The sequence below is a fragment of the Coregonus lavaretus genome, assembly GCF_964263955.1.
Source record: "Coregonus lavaretus genome assembly, chromosome: 6".
NCBI classification, from domain to species: Eukaryota; Metazoa; Chordata; class Actinopteri; order Salmoniformes; family Salmonidae; genus Coregonus; species Coregonus lavaretus.
This window is the reverse complement of record NC_139993.1, coordinates 24,567,395-24,587,476: the sequence shown is the minus strand read 5'-3', so window position 1 is coordinate 24,587,476 and position 20,082 is coordinate 24,567,395. Positions and strand designations below refer to the sequence as shown.

Sequence of the window (20,082 nt, the reverse complement as noted above, 5' to 3'; positions counted from 1 at the left end):
TTTTTGCACCAAAGTAAATTACATTAAAATGTAGTCGATGGTGGGGGTTTACTTGGGGTGAGTGTGTCCTCCGAGAGACTGAAATGGGATGAGTGGAGGCCCCACACACACCTCAGAGAAGTGTCTGATGCTCTCCCAGTCACCCCATCAAATTCCCCAGACAAAGCCCCTCTCCATTCTCACCAATAACCACCTTTAAATCTTAGTTGTAATAACAAACAAGGAATACTAATGATTCAACATCCTTTCCTAATCTGTCCAGAACTCTTATTCATTTTACAATGGGTAAACAAGTCATAAATAAATATATAATTGTACATTTAAGTCCTTTCTTCTCTCTCTCTCTCTCCCGAACCAAATCCATCCCTCTCCACCACCCCCTTTACCCCACCCAAGCCAAGCTTATCCCCACCTCCCACCTTTACTCCCCCTTGCCCCCCCAAGCCAAGCTTTTCCCACCCTCCCATTCTTACCCCCCCTTGCCCCCCCCCCCCCCCAAGCCAAAACTAATTTTCTCATGCTCTCTCTTGTCTCTCTGCATTAGACATATAGTAAGCAATTTGCATCAAATTGCAATACAATTGCAGTATCGTATCACAATACATATAGAATCATGAGAATCTTAAGAATCTCAATACATATCGTCTCGGCACCTAAGTATCATGATAATATGTTATCTTGAGGTCTCTGACAATTCCCAGCCCTATTTTTCAATCAGTTTCCATGTTTTTCATCAGAAACTAGATGTTTGAAAGCTGTAAGTAGTTTTTGAGGTCAGTCGAGTGTAATTATTCCAGTTTTGGAATAATTACACTCAGCCACAACAGTTCAGCCACAACATATCATATAGTCTCTGCTGAATGGAAGTGTACACAGTTTATGATTCTGTCCTCTGAGGTAAACCAACATTTCATACAAAAATTTGTCTACACATTTCTGTCTAAAGCCAAAATTCTGTCTTCTCATTTGTCAAGGTGAAGAAAAAAAGACAACAGAAATCTTCAAAGTGAACTAGTTCCTCCTTCTCTTCTGAAGTGCGTTGGGAATAGCCAAACCTCCTCTAGCCACCATGAACCACTCCAACGAGACGACCCCATTGTGCTTCTCCATCAACAGTCCCCCCTTCAACTACACCCACACCATTGCTTCCGCCTACTTCTCGTCAGTGTTCAGCGCGCTGGGCCTCACCTTCAACCTCATCGCCTTCGTGGTCCTCCTGAAGTCCTTCCAGCGCACGCAAAGCAGCTCACGCTCCTCCTTCCTCATCTTCCTCTGTGGCCTGGTGTTTACCGACTTCATGGGCCTCCTGGTCACCGGCTCCATCGTGGTCTCCTTCCACTTCACCCAGTTCAACTGGCGCCGCCTGGACCCGCACTGCCACTTCTGCAACTTCATGGGCATGTCTATGGTCTTCTACGGCCTGTGCCCGCTGCTGCTGGGGGCCACCATGGCCATGGACCGTTTCGTGGGCATCAATCGGCCGTTCGCCCGCTCGACCAGCATGATGACCAAGTCGCGGGCTGTGTCCATAGTGCTGATGGTGTGGGCAGTGGCGGGGGGCATCTCACTGCTGCCCCTGGTGGGCGTAGGGAGCTACCACATGAAGATACCGGGCTCCTGGTGCTTCTTCAACATTAGCTCGGAGGCAAGCGACAGGGCATTCTGCCTGCTCTTCTCACTGGTGGGGCTGCTGTCCATCGCCGTGTCCTTCCTGCTCAACACAGTGAGCGTGGTGACCCTGGTCAAGGTGTGCTGCAGCCAGGGCGCTACGCAGCGCCGCCGCGACTACGAGGTGGAGATGATGGTGCAGCTCATCTGGATCATGATGATCGCCTCCATCTGCTGGTGCCCCCTGCTGGTAAGAAGTGGCGGCCTATGGCACTCTGTCAACACATGCACACGCACGCACCCACACAATACCAAGTACATACAGTGCCTTCAGAAAATATTAATATACCTTGATTTATTCCACATTTTGTTGTGTTACTGCATGAATTCAAAATTAATAAAATAGACAATTTTTCTCACTCATCTACACACAATACCTCTTAATGACAAAGTGAAAACATGTTTTTAGAAATGTTTGCAAATTTATTGAAAATGAAATACAGAAATGTACATAAGTATTCACACACTTGAGTCAATACATTTTAGAATCACCTTTGGCAGTGATTACAGCTGTGAGTCCTTCTGGGTAAGTCTCTAAGAGCTTTGCACACCTGGACTGTACAATATTTGCACATTATTCTTTTTTAAATTCTTCAAGCTCTGTTAAGTTGATTATTGATCATTGCTAGACAGCCATTTTCAAGTCTGGCCATAGATATTCAAGCCGATTTAAGTCAAAACTGTAACTAGGACACTCAGGAACATTCAATGTCGTCTTGGTAAACAACTCCAGTGTATATCTGGCCTTGTGTTTTAGGTTATTGTCCTGCTGAAAGGTGAATTTGTCTCCCAGTGTCTGTTGGAAAGCAGACTGAACCAGGTTTTCCTCTGAGATTTTGCCTCTACTTAGCTCTATTTCATTTATTTTTATCCTAGTCCTTGCTGATAACAAGCATACCCATAACATGATGCAGCCACCACCGTGCTTGAACATATGAAGAGTGGTACTCACTGATGTGTTGTGTTGGATTTGCCCCAAACGTAACGCTTTGTATTCAGGATATAAAGTGAATTTATTTGCCACATTTTTGTAGTTTTACTTTAGTGACTTATTGCAAACAGGATGAATGTTTTGGAATATTTTTATTCTGTAAAGGCTTCCTTCTTTTCACTCTGTCATTTTGGTTAGTATTGTGGAGTAACTACAATGTTGTTGATCCATCCTCAGTTTTCTCCTATCACCGCCATTGAACTCTGTAACTGTTTTAAAGTCACCATTGGCTCATGGTAAAATCCCTGAGCAGTATCCTTCCTCTCTGGCAACTGAGTTAGGAAGGACGCCTGTATCTTTGCTGGGTGTATTGATACACCATGCTCAAAGGGATATTCAATGTCTGCTTTTATTTATATTTTTTACCCATCTGCTAATAGGTGCACTTTTTTGCGAGGCATTGGAAAACCTCCCTGGTCTTTGTGGTTGAATATGTGTTTGAAATTCACTGCTCGACTGAGGGACCTTACAGATAATTGTATGTGTAGGGAGATGTGGTAGTCATTCCAAAATCATGTTAAACACTATTATTGCACACAGAGTGAGTCCATGCAACGTATTATGTGACTTTTTAAGCTAATTTTTACTCTTGAACTTAACAAAGGAGTTGAATACTAATTGACACAAGACATTTCCACTTTTTATTTGTAATTCTTTTGTAAAAATTTAAAAATATATAATTCCACTTTGACATTATGGGGTATTGTGTGTAGGCAAGTGACAATACATCTCAATTTAATCCATTTTAATTTCAAGCTGTAACACAACCAAATGTGGAAAAATTAAAGGGGTGTGAAGACAGTACTCAGTATTTATATGTGAGAAAGTTTGTAATTTGTAAGCTGGAATCCTTAGCTGTGAAACTGCCATGTCCGTTTTTTTATATTACTACAACAAAGACCTCAAACAACAAACACCTTTTTCCCCCTCTGACATTATTGCACATCATTGCACGTGCAATAGAACCGCAGGGTATGTACTATGATCATTTTTTTACCACGATGCAGGATGCTCCTCTGCCCCGTTTTAAAAACGAAACAAAAACAATAACAAATGCGCTTGGGGCGAATAGTGCCTCTGTTTCACCTGCTGCATACTGTATAATATGTACTTTATTTGTATGGCAAATTACATGTAAATCAAGAGATAATGATCAACTCCTTGTTGATACCGGCCCCAATACATGGCTAACTGCCTGAGCAGCATTATGTAAAATGTGGGGCTTCTTGGTAAACAGTTTGCATTGCTTCTGGCCCAGTTCAGGAAGTGGAATTGGCTCTGTATTAGGGAGTATGTCTGTATGCTGCCTGCTGATAAGGCCTGTAGGAGAAGACCATATTTGCGCTAGTGCTAGTTAGCAACTTCCTTCAAACTGCAAGCAGAGACATAAAAAAAATGGATCTGGGGAAGTAGGGAGTAAACGTTATTTATAATAAGGGTTGCATGGAGAAAATCGGACCTCTCTGAAATGAAAATGAATGGCCCTTCCTTCAGCAAAATATATTTGACCTAAACCCTCCCTGAATGCTTGAAAAGCCTCCCATATACCCAAAATAATAATTTAAACAAAGTGGATAGCAGAGAACATGTTTACAGTTGACCCTCACTTCTTGGAATATATAGTTTTAGAAACTGTTCTTCGTCCTGTAAGCATTACAAAACAACGCAGGAATTGTTATAGCACAGGGCTGCAGGTCAGAAGGTTGTGGGTTCCCAGACCACTGTGGACAAGAGTAGGGGTGGAAAGATTTCCTTTATAGGAAAAGCATTGCATGAATCTATCATCGTAATTGCAGGTCAGAGAAAAACATTGCCTTTTATAAATATTTCATGCAATTCTACGTAATTTTACATATTAGCTGAATATTTTTTAATATCACATAAATTACTGAAATTATTATCCAATATGGATGGTGTTAAGAGATAGATGGGTGATGTTGAATGGAGTTGAAGGATAGGACTAATAACAACTAACAACAACAAGATAACTAATAATGTAAGCATACTGTGTCCATAATAAGTATATAGGTTATAGGTTGAGAGCTTTTGTGAAAGAGCACAGTTAGAAAGATATGGCATATAGAAGCAAACCGGATGGACATCATGATAATGATCGGAGAGGTTGAGGGTAGAGGAAGTTCAGGAGTAAAAACTAACAAAATAGAATTATTGTAAAATTGTCCATAAAATGTATATAGTATGCATAAGCTGGAAGTAGAGGCCTAAGCATTGTTGTTCACTAGTTTACTCCAATTAGGGAAGGGGTGGTGGGGTTGGAAAGTAATAAAGGGAAATATATTTTTTAAAAGGATATGTATATGTATGTATGTATGTATGTATGTATATATGTATATCTATATATATATATATATATATACACAGTGGGGAGAACAAGTATTTGATACACTGCCGATTTTGCAGGTTTTCCTACTTACAAAGCATGTAGAGGTCTGTCATTTTTATCATAGGTACACTTCAACTGTGAGAGACGGAATCTAAAACAAAAATCCAGAAAATCACATTGTATGATTTGTAAGTAATTAATTTGCATTTTATTGCATGACATAAGTATTTGGTACATCAGAAAAGCAGAACTTAATATTTGGTACAGAAACCTTTGTTTGCAATTACAGAGATCATACGTTTCCTGTAGGTCTTGACCAGGTTTGCACACACTGCAGCAGGGATTTTGGCCCACTCCTCCATACAGACCTTCTCCAGATCCTTCAGGTTTCGGGGCTGTCGCTGGGCAATACTGACTTTCAGCTCCCTCCAAAGATGTTCTATTGGGTTCAGGTCTGGAGACTGGCTAGGCCACTCCAGGACCTTGAGATGCTTCTTACGGAGCCACTCCTTAGTTGCCCTGGCTGTGTGTTTTGGGTCGTTGTCATGCTGGAAGACCCAGCCACGACCCATCTTCAATGCTCTTACTGAGGGAAGGAGGTTGTTGGCCAAGATCTCGCGATACATGGCCCCATCCATCCTCCCCTCAATACGGTGCAGTCGTCCTGTCCCCTTTGCAGAAAAGCATCCCCAAAGAATGATGTTTCCACCTCCATGCTTCACGGTTGGGATGGTGTTCTTGGGGTTGTACTCATCCTTCTTCTTCCTCCAAACACGGCGAGTGGAGTTTAGACCAAAAAGCTATATTTTTGTCTCATCAGACCACATGACCTTCTACCATTCCTCCTCTGGATCATCCAGATGGTCATTGGCAAACTTCAGACGGGCCTGGACATGCGCTGGCTTGAGCAGGGGGACATTGTGTGCGCTGCAGGATTTTAATCCATGACGGCATAGTGTGTTACTAATGGTTTTCTTTGGGACTGTGGTCCCAGCTCTCTTCAGGTCATTGACCAGGTCCTGCCGTGTAGTTCTGGGCTGATCCCTCACCTTCCTCATGATCATTGATGCCCCACGAGGTGAGATCTTGCATGGAGTCCCAGACCGAGGGTGATTGACGTCATCTTGAACTTCTTCCATTTTCTAATAATTGCGCCAACAGCTGTTGCCTTCTCACCAAGCTGCTTGCCTATTGTCCTGTAGCCCATCCCAGCCTTGTGCAGGTCTACAATTTTATCCCTGATGTCCTTACACAGCTCTCTGGTCTTGGCCATTGTGGAGAGGTTGGAGTCTGTTTGATTGAGTGTGTGGACAGGTGTCTTTTATACAGGTAACGAGTTCAAACAGGTGCAGTTAATACAGGTAATGAGTGGAGAACAGGAGGGCTTCTTAAAGAAAAACGAACAGGTCTGTGAGAGCCGGAATTCTTACTGGTTGGTAGGTGATCAAATACTTATGTCATGCAATAAAATGCAAATTAATTACTTAAAAATCATACAATGTGATTTTCTGGATTTTTGTTTTAGATTCCGTCTCTCACAGTTGAAGTGTACCTATGATAAAAATTACAGACCTCTACATGCTTTGTAAGTAGGAAAACCTGCAAAATAGGCGGTGTATCAAATACTTGTTCTCCCCACTGTATATATATATATACAGTGAGGGAAAAAAGTATTTGATCCCCTGCTGATTTTGTACGTTTGCCCACTGACAAAGAAATGATCAGTCTATAATTTTAATGGTAGGTTTATTTGAACAGTGAGAGACAGAATAACAACAACAAAAATCCAGAAAAACGCATGTCAAAAATGTTATAAATTGATTTGCATTTTAATGAGGGAAATAAGTATTTGACCCCCTCTCAATCAGAAAGATTTCTGGCTCCCAGGTGTCTTTTATACAGATAACGAGCTGAGATTAGGAGCACACTCAATCAATCAATCAGATTCCAAACTCTCCACCATGGCCAAGACCAAAGAGCTCTCCAAGGATGTCAGGGACAAGATTGTAGACCTACACAAGGCTGGAATGGGCTACAAGACCATCGCCAAGCAGCTTGGTGAGAAGGTGACAACAGTTGGTGCGATTATTCTATAACTGTCAATCTTCCTCGGCCTGGGGCTCCATGCAAGATCTCACCTCGTGGAGTTGCAATGATCATGAGAACGGTGAGGAATCAGCCCAGAACTACACGGGAGGATCTTGTCAATGATCTCAAGGCAGCTGGGACCATAGTCACTACGCCGTGAAGGACTGAAATCCTGCAGAGCCCGCAAGGTCCCCCTGCTCAAGAAAGCACATATACATGCCCGTCTGAAGTTTGCCAATGAACATCTGAATGATTCAGAGGAGAACTGGGTGAAAGTGTTGTGGTCAGACCAAAATGGAGCTCTTTGGCATCAACTCAACTCGCCGTGTTTGGAGGAGGAGGAATGCTGCCTATGACCCCAAGAACACCATCCCCACCGTCAAACATGGAGGTGGAAACATTATGCTTTGGGGTGTTTCTCTGCCAAGGGGACAGGACAACTTCACCGCATCAAAGGGACGATGGACGGGGCCATGTACCGTCAAATCTTGGGTGAGAACCTCCTTCCCTCAGCCAAGGCATTGAAAATGGGTCGTGGATGGGTATTCCAGCATGACAATGACCCAAAACACACGGCCAAGGCAACAAAGGAGTGGCTCAAGAAGAAGCACATTAAGGTCCTGGAGTGGCCTAGCCAGTCTCCAGACCTTAATCCCATAGCAAATCTGTGGAGGGAGCTGAAGGTTCGAGTTGCCAAACGTCAGCCTCGAAACCTTAACGACTTGGAATCTGCAAAGAGGAGTGGGACAAAATCCCTCCTGAGATGTGTGCAAACCTGGTGGCCAACTACAAGAAACGTCTGACATTTTTACATTGACATTTTAGCAGATGCTCTTATCCAGAACGACTTACAGGAGCAATTAGGGTTAAGTGCCTTGCTCAAGGGCACATCGACAGATTTTTCACCTAGTCGGCTCAGGGATTTGAACCAGCGACCTTTCAGTTACTGGCACAACGCTCTTAACCACTAAGCTACCTGCCGCCCTCTGTGATTGCCAACAAGGGTTTTGCCACCAAGTACTAAGTCATGTTTTGCAGAGGGGTCAAATACTTATTTCCCTCATTAAAATGCAAATCAATTTATAACATTTTTGACATGCGTTTTTCTGGATTTTTGTTGTTGTTATTCTGTCTCTCACTGTTCAAATAAACCTACCATTAAAATTATAGACTGATCATTTCTTTGTCAGTGGGCAAACGTACAAAATCAGCAGGGGATCAAATACTTTTTTCCCTCACTGCATATATATGCGAGAAAAAAATATATATGGGGGGATTGGAAGTGATGCAGACAATTACATTGATTGAAGTTACAATCTATCTGCAATATTAAAGCTGATCTATCCCCTATAAAAAAAAATCAAAAAATTAATAATAATAATACTGAGCTCCTATGGGCCGTACTCCTCCCAGTCCACCAGGTACTGGAGCCGACCCCCACGACGTCGGGAGTCCAGGAGGAACCTGATGGCATAGGAGGGAAACATGGAAAGAGGGTGAGATCCGGCAGTTGGTGGGAAGTTGTAAGCGATAAGTTACATCATTGACCCTCCGGAGGACCTTGAAGGGCCCCACAAACCGGGGGCTCAGCTTCCGGCAGGGCAGGCGGAGTGGGAGGTTCCTGGTGGAGAGCCAGATGTGATCACTAGGATGGAACACGGGAGCCTCACTGTGGTGGCGATCCACTTGCTCCTTCTGGCAGTGGACGGCATGCTGGAGCCTCAAGTGGGCAGCGTTCCAATCCTCCTTTGCGCGCCGGAACCACTCGTCCACCGCAGGGGCCTCGGTCTGGCTCGTGGTCCACGGAACCAGGGCCGGCTGATACTCCAGGACGCACTGGAAGGGAGTAAGCCCGGTGGAGGAGTGCCTCAGCGACCTGGAGAGCGATAAGGAGACCAGAGAGAGGGATAAAAAGGCAGGATTTAGAGAATCTGTCCACAACAACCATAATAGTGGTGAAACCATCAGATGGAAGGAGATCAGTAACGAAATCTATGGACAGATGGGACCAAGGCCGCTGAAGCACGGAAAGGGGAAGGAGTTTCCCTGCTGGAGCATGCCGGGGAGATTTTGTTTTGGCACATACGGAGCATGAATTGACATAGCGGGCGACATCCTGTGCCAAGGTGGGCCACCAGTACTTTGCAGAGATGGATTGAATGATGCGGGTGATACCTGGGTGTCCAGCAGCGAGGGATGTGTGTGCCCATGTCAACAGCCAATCCCTCACTCCCGTGGGGACGTAGATGCGCTCAGGAGGGCAAGTACCAGGTTCCCTTGAGGGACTGGCGGATGTCCACATCTACGTCCCAAAACACTGGGCCAACAATACGGGAGGGAGGACTGATGGGCTGGAGGGCACTCACAGTACTCTCAACCGACGTGAAACCACAAGGTAAGAGGAGGCAGGTCTTCCAGCATCCTTGCGCCCTGGTAGTGATTTTCATCCTCGACCTTTTCCGGGCTTGGACCAGAAAAGGAGAGGAGATCGGGTATGAGGTGATGTTCAGGGAGGAGACGAGGGTCTGGTTGATGAAATTCCCTGTGGCACCGGAGTCCACTAGAGCTGTAGAGACAACACCTGAGGGACAGCCAACCAGTGAAATGGAAACCAGGAAGGGTTTGGTGGAAAACGATGAAGAAAGAATACTCACGCCTACCCTGGGAGATGAATGATCACGGGGCCATCCCTCTGCCCTAGTGGACCTTGGGTTGGGATGCACCGGACAATGCTGGAGCTGGTGCCCCTCCTGGCCACAATAGGAATACAGCCCCAGCTGTCTCCGGCAATGCCGCTCTGCCGTGGAGAGGTGTGTGACCCCTATCTCCATGGGTTCAGGCTCTGCCTCAGGACGGCCAAAGGAGGAGGGTGAGGGGCGAAGGAGGTGCCGGCGCTCCTGATGGAGGTTTTCCAGACGGATGGCCATCGCGATGACTGCATCCAAGGAAAGGTTATCGTCCCGGCACACCAACTCCATCTGGACCTCCTCGCGCAGTCCTCTACGGAATAGGGTGCAGAGCGCCGGTTCGTTCCATCCGCTGGAGGCTGCCACGGTCCGGAAGGTGAGGGCGTACTCCACAGCGGTCTGGGCACCCTGCCGGAGTTGGAATAGTCGCTCACCTCCCTCTCTGCCCTCCGGTGGATGGTCGAAGACCGCCCTGAACAGAGCCATGAACCACTCGCATGAACCCAACTCTTCCTCTCCTCTCTCCCAGACGGCTGTAGCCCACTCCAACACCCACCCGGTCAGTAGGGAAATGACCGTGGCAACCTTGGACCTCTCGGTGGTGGGGGCTCCCGTCTGATGGACGAAATAGAGGGAGCACTGGAGTCCCATCATACTTGTCGGGGAGGGACAGTCGGGCATCACCTCCCTGGGAGGACTGCTGGGTAGGCTGGGGGGGCTGGCTCGCTGGGACGACTCGAGGTAAAAGGCCCTCCGCTAGTTGTAGGTGAATCCTCTTAGGTGGTGTTGAGGCGGTGGAGGACACGGAGGACCTCATCCATAGCCGCACTCAGTCGCGCCAGCTGATTGTGATGTTGACGGAGTATGTGTCCCTGTTCACCGACCGCCTGGGAGATGTCTTTATCTTCTGCTGCTTCCATAATTTGTGAGGCAGTATTCTGTCACGTATACTCCAGGAGTCAGGAAGCAGGTGAGTTTAATAATGAAGAATGCAGTTAAACAAAACATGAGAAGCATATAGACCGTGAAGGAAAACAAACCAATACTGCCTGATGACTGAAGCTACTGAGGGCTAAATAAAGGGAAGGTAATCAAGGTGATGATGAAGTCCAGGTGTGCGTAATGATGGGGAGCAGGTGTGCGTAATGATGGGGAGCAGGTGTGTGTAATGAAGATTGCCAGGGCCGGTGGTTAGTCGCCTGGTGACGTCGAGCGCCGGAGCGGGGGACGGGAGTAGGCGTGACAGCACCACAATGTAAGTTACTTGAATCTGGCTTATTGTGAGGTCAATAACTCTGATAAATACATAATGGACAAGAAACATATTGTTTTAAATAAAATAAATTATAGTAGTAGCGAGTTATCAAAGTTGACCTCCTTCTCATATTTGTGCTCTCCTTCTCAAACTGAACAGAACATAGGCTATAGGTGAGATAGTGACTTTTTTGGACTAGGCCTAATCAGAAGAAGCCTTTGACTCTCCTCATGAGCTGACACCGTAGGCCTACACAGCACAGCCATTGGTTAGGCAGCACACAAAAAAGCTTTTGATCAGCAAGAGCAATATCCATTGCAGTGTTTATTGCAGCCTAGTTGTATTTACACCATCCCAGCAGCTATCTTAGAAATATACATTTGCTCTGTGCTTCTCCGAGCATGCACTTCGTAGCCTATAGCTTATAGGCTATGGATCATTTGGTTGAGACCACACTAAATAGCCTACAGGCGCACTTGATATTGCATGCCCAGCGGATAATCAGAGATGAGGGGCGGCATTGGGCACACATCGATATAAAGCCTAATAAGCAACTAATTCTAAGACACTGAGAAATATTGAAATTTCATCAATTATAAATTACATGACCCTCCCCTGGACTAGATTTGAACAATACTAAACCCAACCCCTTGACTGAGATTAAAAAAGCATGACCCTCCCCCATTTTCCTCCAGGTAACCATTCTGCACATTTCGATCCATCCCGTAGATAACAGGCCTCATTGTCAAAATCCCGAAGTATCCCTTTAAGTAGCTGGGAGGCCAAAAACCACATCCACTCACATCACAGCCTCAATATGTAGTTGTATGAAGATGCTACTATTCCCCCCACCCCTGCTTCTTTGTGTGTTCTGTAACACTTTATTTTGAAACTCGATACACTGTATACATTTGAGCAACTGTACATAAATCTACAGTGTACCTACCATCAAAATAAAGTGTTACTATAATATTGATTTTGTGGCGCCTAGAAAATAATCTAGGGGAAACACTGACAGTCTTTTCAAATAATCTAGGGGAAACACTGACAGTTTTTTCCCTAGATTATTTTCTGTGCCACCAAATCAATCCAATCAATCTGCAATTGAAGCCTAATTATTTTAGGAAGGGAGGAAAAGAGTTAGGTGGGGAAATGGATATAATGGTATGGGAACTCTGTCATATGTTCTTCAGCACAACTGGAGCCCCTTATCCAGTCTAACCTGATGTGCGCTTGACTGGCCTGCACAGATATACATTTTATTAGGTACACCACCCAGTTCACGAAAATGGTTCGCTCCTACAGACAGTGGTCACGTAGCCATGGCTTGCTATATAAAGCAGGCAGACAGGCATTGAAAGGCATTCAGTTACTGTTCAATTGAACGTTAGAATGGGGAAAACTAGTGACCTAAGAGACTTTGAGCGTGCTATGATTGTAGGTGCCAGGCGCGCCAGTTCCAGTATCTCAGAAATGGCCGGCCTCCTGGGCTTTTCACGCACGACAGTGTCTAGGGTTTACAGAGAATGGTGCGACAAACAAAAAACATTCAGTCAGCGGCAGTCCTGTAGGCAAAAACAGCTCGTTAATGAGAGGTCGAAGTAGAATGGCAAGAATCGTGCAACCTAACAGGCGGGCCACAAACAGGAAAATAACAGCAAAGTGCAACAGTGGTGTGCAGAACGGCATCTCGGAACTCACAACTCGTCGGTCCACAACACAATGCCACAGATATAAAGTTTTGAGGGAGTGTGCAATTGGCATGCTGACTGCAGGAATGTCCACCAGAGCTGTTGCCAGATAATTTAATGTTAATTTCTCTACCATAAGCCGCCTCCAATATCGTTTTAGAGAAATTGGCAGTACGTCCAACCGGCCTCACATCCGCAGACCACGTGTAACCACGCCAGCCGAGGGCCTCCACATCCATCTTCTTTAACTGCGGGATCGTCTGAGATCAGCCACCCAGACAGCTGATGAAACTGTGGGTTTGCACAACCGAAGAATTTCTGCACAAACTGTCAGAACGTCTCAGGGAAGCTCACTTGTGTGCTCATCGTCCTCACCAGGGTCTTGACCTGACTGCAGTTCGGCGTCTTAACTGACTTCAGGCAAATGCTCACCTTTGATGGCCACTTGGACGCTGGAGAAGTGTGTTCTTCACAGATGAATCCCGGTTTCAACTGTACCAGGCAGATGGTGTCGTGTGGACAAGCGGTTTGCTGATGTCAACGTTGTGAACAGAGTGCCCCATGGTGGCGGTGGGGATATGGTATGGGCAGGTAAAAGCTACGGACAATGAACACAATTGCATTTTATTGATGGCAATTTGAATGCACAGAGATACCATGACGATATTTTTTTGTTTTGTCATTTAGCAGACGCTCTTATCCAGAGCGACTTACAGGAGCAATTAGGGTTAAGTGCTTTGCTCAAGGGCACATCGACAGATTTTTCACCTACTCGGCTCGGGGATTAGAACCAGCAACCTTTCGGTTACTTGCACTACGCTCTTAACCACTAAGCTACCTGCCTCCCCTCCTGAGGCCCATTGTCGTGCCATTAATCTGCCGCCATCACCTCATGTTTCAGCATGGTAATGCATGGCCCCATGTTGGAAGGATCTGTACACAATTCCTTGAAGCTGAAAATGTCCCAGTTCTTCCATGGCCTGCATACTCACCAGACATGTCACCCATTGAGCACGTTTAGGATGCTTTGGATCGACGTGTACGTCAGCGTGTTCCAGTTCCCGCCAATATCCAACAACTTCGTACAGCCATTGAAGAGTGGGACAACATTCTGTGGTGTTGTGGTGCTATATTCTTTCCATTTTTTAATTATGGATTTAATGGTGCTCCGTGGGATGTTCAAAGTTTCAGATATATTTGTATATCCCAACCCTGATCTGTACTGTAATTTTTTTAAACAAGTTATTTTTTTCATTTCACTTCACCAATTTGGACTATTTTGTGTGTGTCCATTACATGAAATCCAAATAAAAATATATTTAAATTACAGGTTGTAATGCAACAAAATAGGAAAAACGCCAAGGGGGATGAATACTTTTGCAAGGCACTGTACTTCAGATGCACCTATGGTTGTCTGAGATGGGATTCTCCTTTCTTCCCACCTTGTGTCTTTAGTCGAAGTTCTAGACTACTTTACATGTCCAGCTGCAGACTGCCAATGCTTTTTGGTCTAGTGAGTTTATCTTCTTCACCTCGTGTAGAGATTCAAAGTTCTAACCATTTTCAGCCGTGTAGCCACAGCTTTCTGGTCTAACCATTTTGTAATGTTTAGCTCACGCTTCACATCTGCTGGTCTTTCTGGTCTAACCATTGTAAACGTGCAGTCACCACTCTCACGTTTTCTGGTCCAATTTACATTTCGTTACCAAGGCTTTTATCCTGGGGTAAAAAGGGGGTGTTCCATCACGCCGAGACAATGTCTGTGCTCACTTGGGCCTGGTTACTGACAGGGCAATAGTTCTAATGAGAAAACAATGATCTCATTAGAAGGCTAAAATCACATTGCTATCGTAACCAAAATACTCTCATACTTAATCATATATTTTATACAACATTTAGAAGTAAACTTGACAAATAGAATGCGTACCCTTTCCGAGTTAGTTATTTCGTTATACCATCCTTAATGACATCACAAAATAATAAATAATATGACATGATTATTCTTTAGATCCCCACTGACCATTCCAAACATTTGGATATCAGAAATAATGTTCCAATGTTCAATCTTTTGATGTTAGAGTTTTTAGGCGGGCCACACTCTCTCTAGACAAAGGCATTCCTTTGGTGGAGACTAAAAGGCAGAGAGAGAAAGTTCTCTCTAAATTGATGACCCAGTGTTAAGGTGTCAAGACCGGCACAGCCCCCCTTTCCCTCTTCTGTGGGAGAGAGGGGGTCTGGCTATCTTCAAACATTTGCCTAGCTGATGGGTCCTTTGATCCACTGTCAAGAGAGTCATGACAGCACTTACCAGGCAATATTGTTTATGTTTCCATGTTTAGACGCTTTTCTTGTTTTGTATTATGGTTTAGCCAATGCTCCATCGGGGTTCCAGGCATTCGTGAACGAGGTGTTTCGGGACATGTTTGGGCGCCAGGTGGTCGTGTATATCGACGACATCCTGATCTACACAGCCACCTTGGAGGAGCACATCGCCCACGTCCGGGTAGTCCTGGGACGCCTCCTGAAGAACCATCTGTATGTGAAAGCGGAAAAGTGCCAGTTCCATCAGGTTGCCCTCTCCTTCTTGGGATATCGGATCAGCCCACAGGGAGTGGTTATGGAGGAAAGGAAGATAGATGCGGTCAGGTCATGGCCAGTCCCAACCATCATAAATGGACTACAATGGTTTTTGGAGTTTGCCAACTTTTGCCGCCGCTTCATCAGGAACTTCAGTTCCATCGCCTCTCCTCTCACCTCTCTCCTGAAAGGTGGTCCCCGTAAGTTGGCGTGGAATCCTGCTGCTGATAAGGCCTTCCGCCTGCTGAAGGGGCGTTTCACCTCTGCCCCATTGCTGAAACACCCAGCCCCTACGCTGCCCTTTGTGGTGGAGGTGGATGCCTCAGAAGTGGACGTGGGGGCCGTCCTGTCACAACATCAAGGTAATCCACAAAAACTGTATCCATGTGCATACTACTCTAAAAAACTGTCCCGTGCAGAGAGGAACTATGACGTCGGTGATCGTGAGCTCCTGGCAGTGAAGTTGGCATTAGAGGAGTGGAGACACTGGCTGGACGGCGCCACGGACCCATTTCTCATCCTCACCGACCATCGGAACTTGGAATACATACGGACAGCGAGGTGGCTGAACCCGCGGCAAGCAAGGTGGGCCCTTTTCTTTACTAGATTCAACTTCACGTTGTCATACTGGCCAGGTTCAAAGAACATGAAAGCCGATGCCCTGTCCCAACTCCACGATTTGAGAGAGGTTCCTGTCCTGAGTGGTCCCATCATACCGCCCTCCCGAATCGTTGCCCTCGTGCTCTGGGACGTAGACGTGGACATCCGCAAGGCTCTGGAGAGGGAACCCACACCGGCTACCTGTCCTCCGGAGTGCTCCTACGTTCTCACGGAGGTAAGGGACCAGCGTTTGACCTGGGCACACACATCCCTTGTCACTGGACACCCAGGTATCACCCGCACCACTCAATCCATCTCCATTAAGTACTGGTGGCCCACCTTGACGCAGTTCGTCTCCCGCTACGTCAACTCCTGCTCCGTATGTGCCCAAACCAAGTCTCACGTCCACTCCCGCTCCCCCTCTCCGGCGCTCGACGTCGCCGGTCTACTAACCATGGGTCCTGGCAACCCATCCTTACGCACACCTGGCTGCCTTCATTACACACACCTGCGCCTCATTAGGCACACCTGGACTCCATCACATCCCTGATTACTTCCACTTTTTATAGCACTCCGTTGTTATCACCCAGCAGGCAATATTGTTTATGTTTCCATGTTTACATGCTTTTCTTGTTTTGTATCATTCAATGTTCTTCGTCATTAAACTCACTATCTGCACTTGCTTCCTGACTCCCTGCGTAGATTGGGGAATAATTAATGTATTTCAATTGACTGATTTCCTTATATGAACTGTAAAATCGTGGAAATTGTTGCATGTTGCGTTTGTATTTTTGTTCAGTGTAATAACTTCAACATGGGATATTCAATGTCTGCTTTTTTTTTACCCACCTACCAATAGGTGCCCTCCTTTGCGATGCATTGGAAAACCTCCATGATCTTTGTGGTTGAATCTGTGTTTGAAATTCACTGCTCGACTGAAGGACCTTAAAGATAATTGTATGTGCGGGGTACTGAGATTAGGTAGTCATTAAAAAATCATGTTAAACACTATTATTGTACACAGAGTGAGTCCATCCTTGCCATAACAAAGGGGTTGAATACTTATTGACTCAAGACATTTCAGCATTTAATTTGTAATTAATTTGTAAAAACATTTTTTTTAAATAACATAATTCCTCTTTGACATTATGGGGTATTGTGTGTAGGCCAGTGAAACAAAAACCTAAATGTAATCAATTTTAAATTCAAGCTGTATCACAACAAAATGTGGAAAAAGTCAAGGGGTGTGAATACCTTCTAAAGGCACTGTATATACTGTAAAAGTATGTGGACACCCCTTCAAATTCAGGTGTGTCTGAAATCGACCACATAGCCATGCAATCTCCATAGACAAACATTGGCAGTAGAATAGCCTGTACTGAAGAGCTCAGTGACTTTCAACGTGGCACTGTCATAGGACACCACCTTTCCAACAAGTCAGTTCATCAAATTTCTGCCCTGCTAGAGCTGCCCCGGTCAACTGTAAGTGCTGTTATTGTGAAGTGGAAACATCTAGGAGCAACAACGGTTCAGCCGCGAAGTAGTAGCCCACACAAGCTCACAGAACGGGACCACCGAGTGCTGAAGCGCTTTGTGTGTAAAAATCCTCTGTCCTCGGTTGCAACACTCACTACCGAGTTCCAATCTCCCTCTGGAAGCAACGTCAGTTTCCATGGCCGAGCAGCCGCACACAAGCCTAAGATCACCATGTGCAATGCCTAGCGTCGGCTGTAGAGGTTTAAAGCTCGCCGCCATTGGACTCTGGAGCAGTGAAAACGGAGTGATGAATCACGCTTCAGCATCTGGCAGTCCGACAGACGAATCTGGGTTTCGCGGATGCCAGGAGAACGCTACCTACCCCAATGCATAGTGCCAACTGTAATGTTTGGTGGAGGAGGAATAATGGTCTTGGGCTGTTTTTCATGGTTCGGGCTAGGCCCCTTAGTTCCAGTCAAGGGAAATCTTAACGATACAGCATACAATTACATTCTAGACGATTCTTTGCTTCCAACTTTGTGGCAACAGTTTGGGGAAGGCCCTTTCCTGTTTAAGCATGACAATGCCCCCATGCACAAAGCGAGGTGCATACATAAATGGTGTTGAGATCGGTGTGGAAGAACTTGACTGGCGTGCACAGAGCCCTGACCTCAACCCCATCGAACGATGGGATGAATTGGAATGCCGACTGCGAGCCAGACCTAATCGCCCATCATCAGGGCCCGACCTCACTAATGCTCTTGTGGCTGAATGGAAGCAAGTCAGCAATGTTCCAACATCTAGTGGAAAGCCTTCCCAGAAGAGTGGGCTGTTATAGCAGCAAAGGGAGGACCAACTCCATATTAATGTCCATGATTTTTTAATGAGATGGTCGACGAGCAGGTGTCCACATTCTTTTGGTCATGTAGTGTACCATGCTCAGATTCCCAATGATGTCTCAGATTTACTTTTGACCATGTGTATATATATTTATTTATTTATTTAAAATTATATATATATTTTTTAATCTATGGGCATGCTGCTTCTGACCGCATTGACTCACTGGCTGCCAGCTGCAGTTCTGAGACACTAAATCACTGTGGGCCTGTTATTTTTTTGACATTCAGATGTAGGATCTTAATGTGATCACTCTGTAGTTGCTAAGAATGTTCCTGCACAGCAGGAAATGCAAACTTGTAGTGTATTCAAGGTTTAAAAAGGCTTTTAAAGTTTGTAATTTCCACTTTAAAATGTCAGACTTGATTTGCCAGAACGAAAAATGTATCAACCCATTAAAAAAATAATTCTCCATTATTTATAATACACATAATAATTCACATTTCCTGTTGCTGGAGGATTCTTTTCCTGCTGTAGCAAACTGGCTCAAATTAAGATGCATCTGGAAAACGCTAATTATTTGCTGAACACAAGTGCATATGTAATTCCTGAGGAGTAGAGCTTGTTAGCATCCCTAGCTGCTCCCAAAAGAGAGTGTTGTTGCCCTGGCGCTAATGGGACCAGTAATAAGGCTAGAGGCATGCCTATATGAGAGAATGATTGCTCTGTGATTCTCAGGACCACAGAGGCCCGGTCCAAATTAGCCCAGCCATGTACTCCCTGGGTGGAACGAGTCCCAGTCTCAGACATCTGTTTGTGTGTGTGTGTGTGCGCGCGTGTGAATGTGTGTTTGTGTGAAGGCCCAAGCTGCTGCACTTGTGTGTTCAAACTACTGATGACAACTCTCGCTCTTCCTTTCACTTCCTCTGTTCCTCTATCTGTTGTTCTTATTTTTCCTCCTCTTTCTCATTGTCTGTCTGTCTGTAAATGGTTTGTGTCTTTCCTTCTCTCTCTTTCCTTATTCTGTCCTTTTCTCTCTATGTATCTCCATATCCATCTCTCTCATCCTTTTCCATCTTTCTCTATCTGTCCTTCTATCTCTTTCCCTATTACTTTATTTTCTTTCTGTCTCTCTATCTACCTCTCTCTCCTGCACCCATCCCTCCTCTCCTCCCTCCTTCCCCTTACACTCCACAGGTGTTTATTACAAAGACTGTGTTGTCGGGGAGCTCACTCCAGATCCGCTACCTGCTGCTCTTCATCCGCTTCGCCACCTGGAACCAAATCCTGGACCCCTGGGTGTACATCCTGTTTCGCTGCGCCATCCTCAAGCGCCTCTACCCCCGCTGGGACTGGTAGAGGCTGCCGGCTCACCCGTGCCTCCCTGGGCAGCGACCTGCTGGGGGGCGGCGATGGGGGTGTGACGGTCAAAGAGGAAGGCAAACCTCAGTCGTTTAATTAAGGATTGGACCCTTTTTTTCAATTTTCGCCTAAAATGACATACCCAAATCTAACTGCCTGTAGCTCAGGACCTGAAGCAAGGATATGCATATTCTTGATATCATTTGAAAGGAAACACTTAGAAGTTTGTGGAAATGTGAAATTAATGTAGGAGAATATAACACATTTTCTATTTCTTTGTTGCATCTTCTTGGAAATGCAAGAGAAAGGCCAGACAGTGATGTAGGATTCTAGATGTAATTTGGAAGTTGTCCACCAGATGACAGCAGTGTGTGTGCAATGTTTCAGACTGATCCAGTGAAGAATTACATCACTACACAATATTTTGTATGAAGTCTGCCAGGAGTTTTCCCAAATGTGCCGAATTGGTTTTCAATACATAACTATAGAGAACATACAAAAATGCT

At 45.4% G+C, this 20,082-nt stretch overlaps 1 protein-coding gene across 1 annotated transcript; it reads left to right on the top strand.

Moving 5' to 3' along the window:
• The first annotated feature begins 1,068 nt into the window (after positions 1-1,068).
• Positions 1,069-20,021, top strand: LOC311130548 (thromboxane A2 receptor-like). The gene is given in 3 exon segments (XM_084163307.1): positions 1,069-1,858; positions 19,412-19,569; positions 19,571-20,021. Coding segments are annotated over 3 exon segments (1,053 nt in total). The 5' UTR covers position 1,069; the 3' UTR covers positions 19,677-20,021.
• Positions 20,022-20,082: the final 61 nt, after the last annotated feature.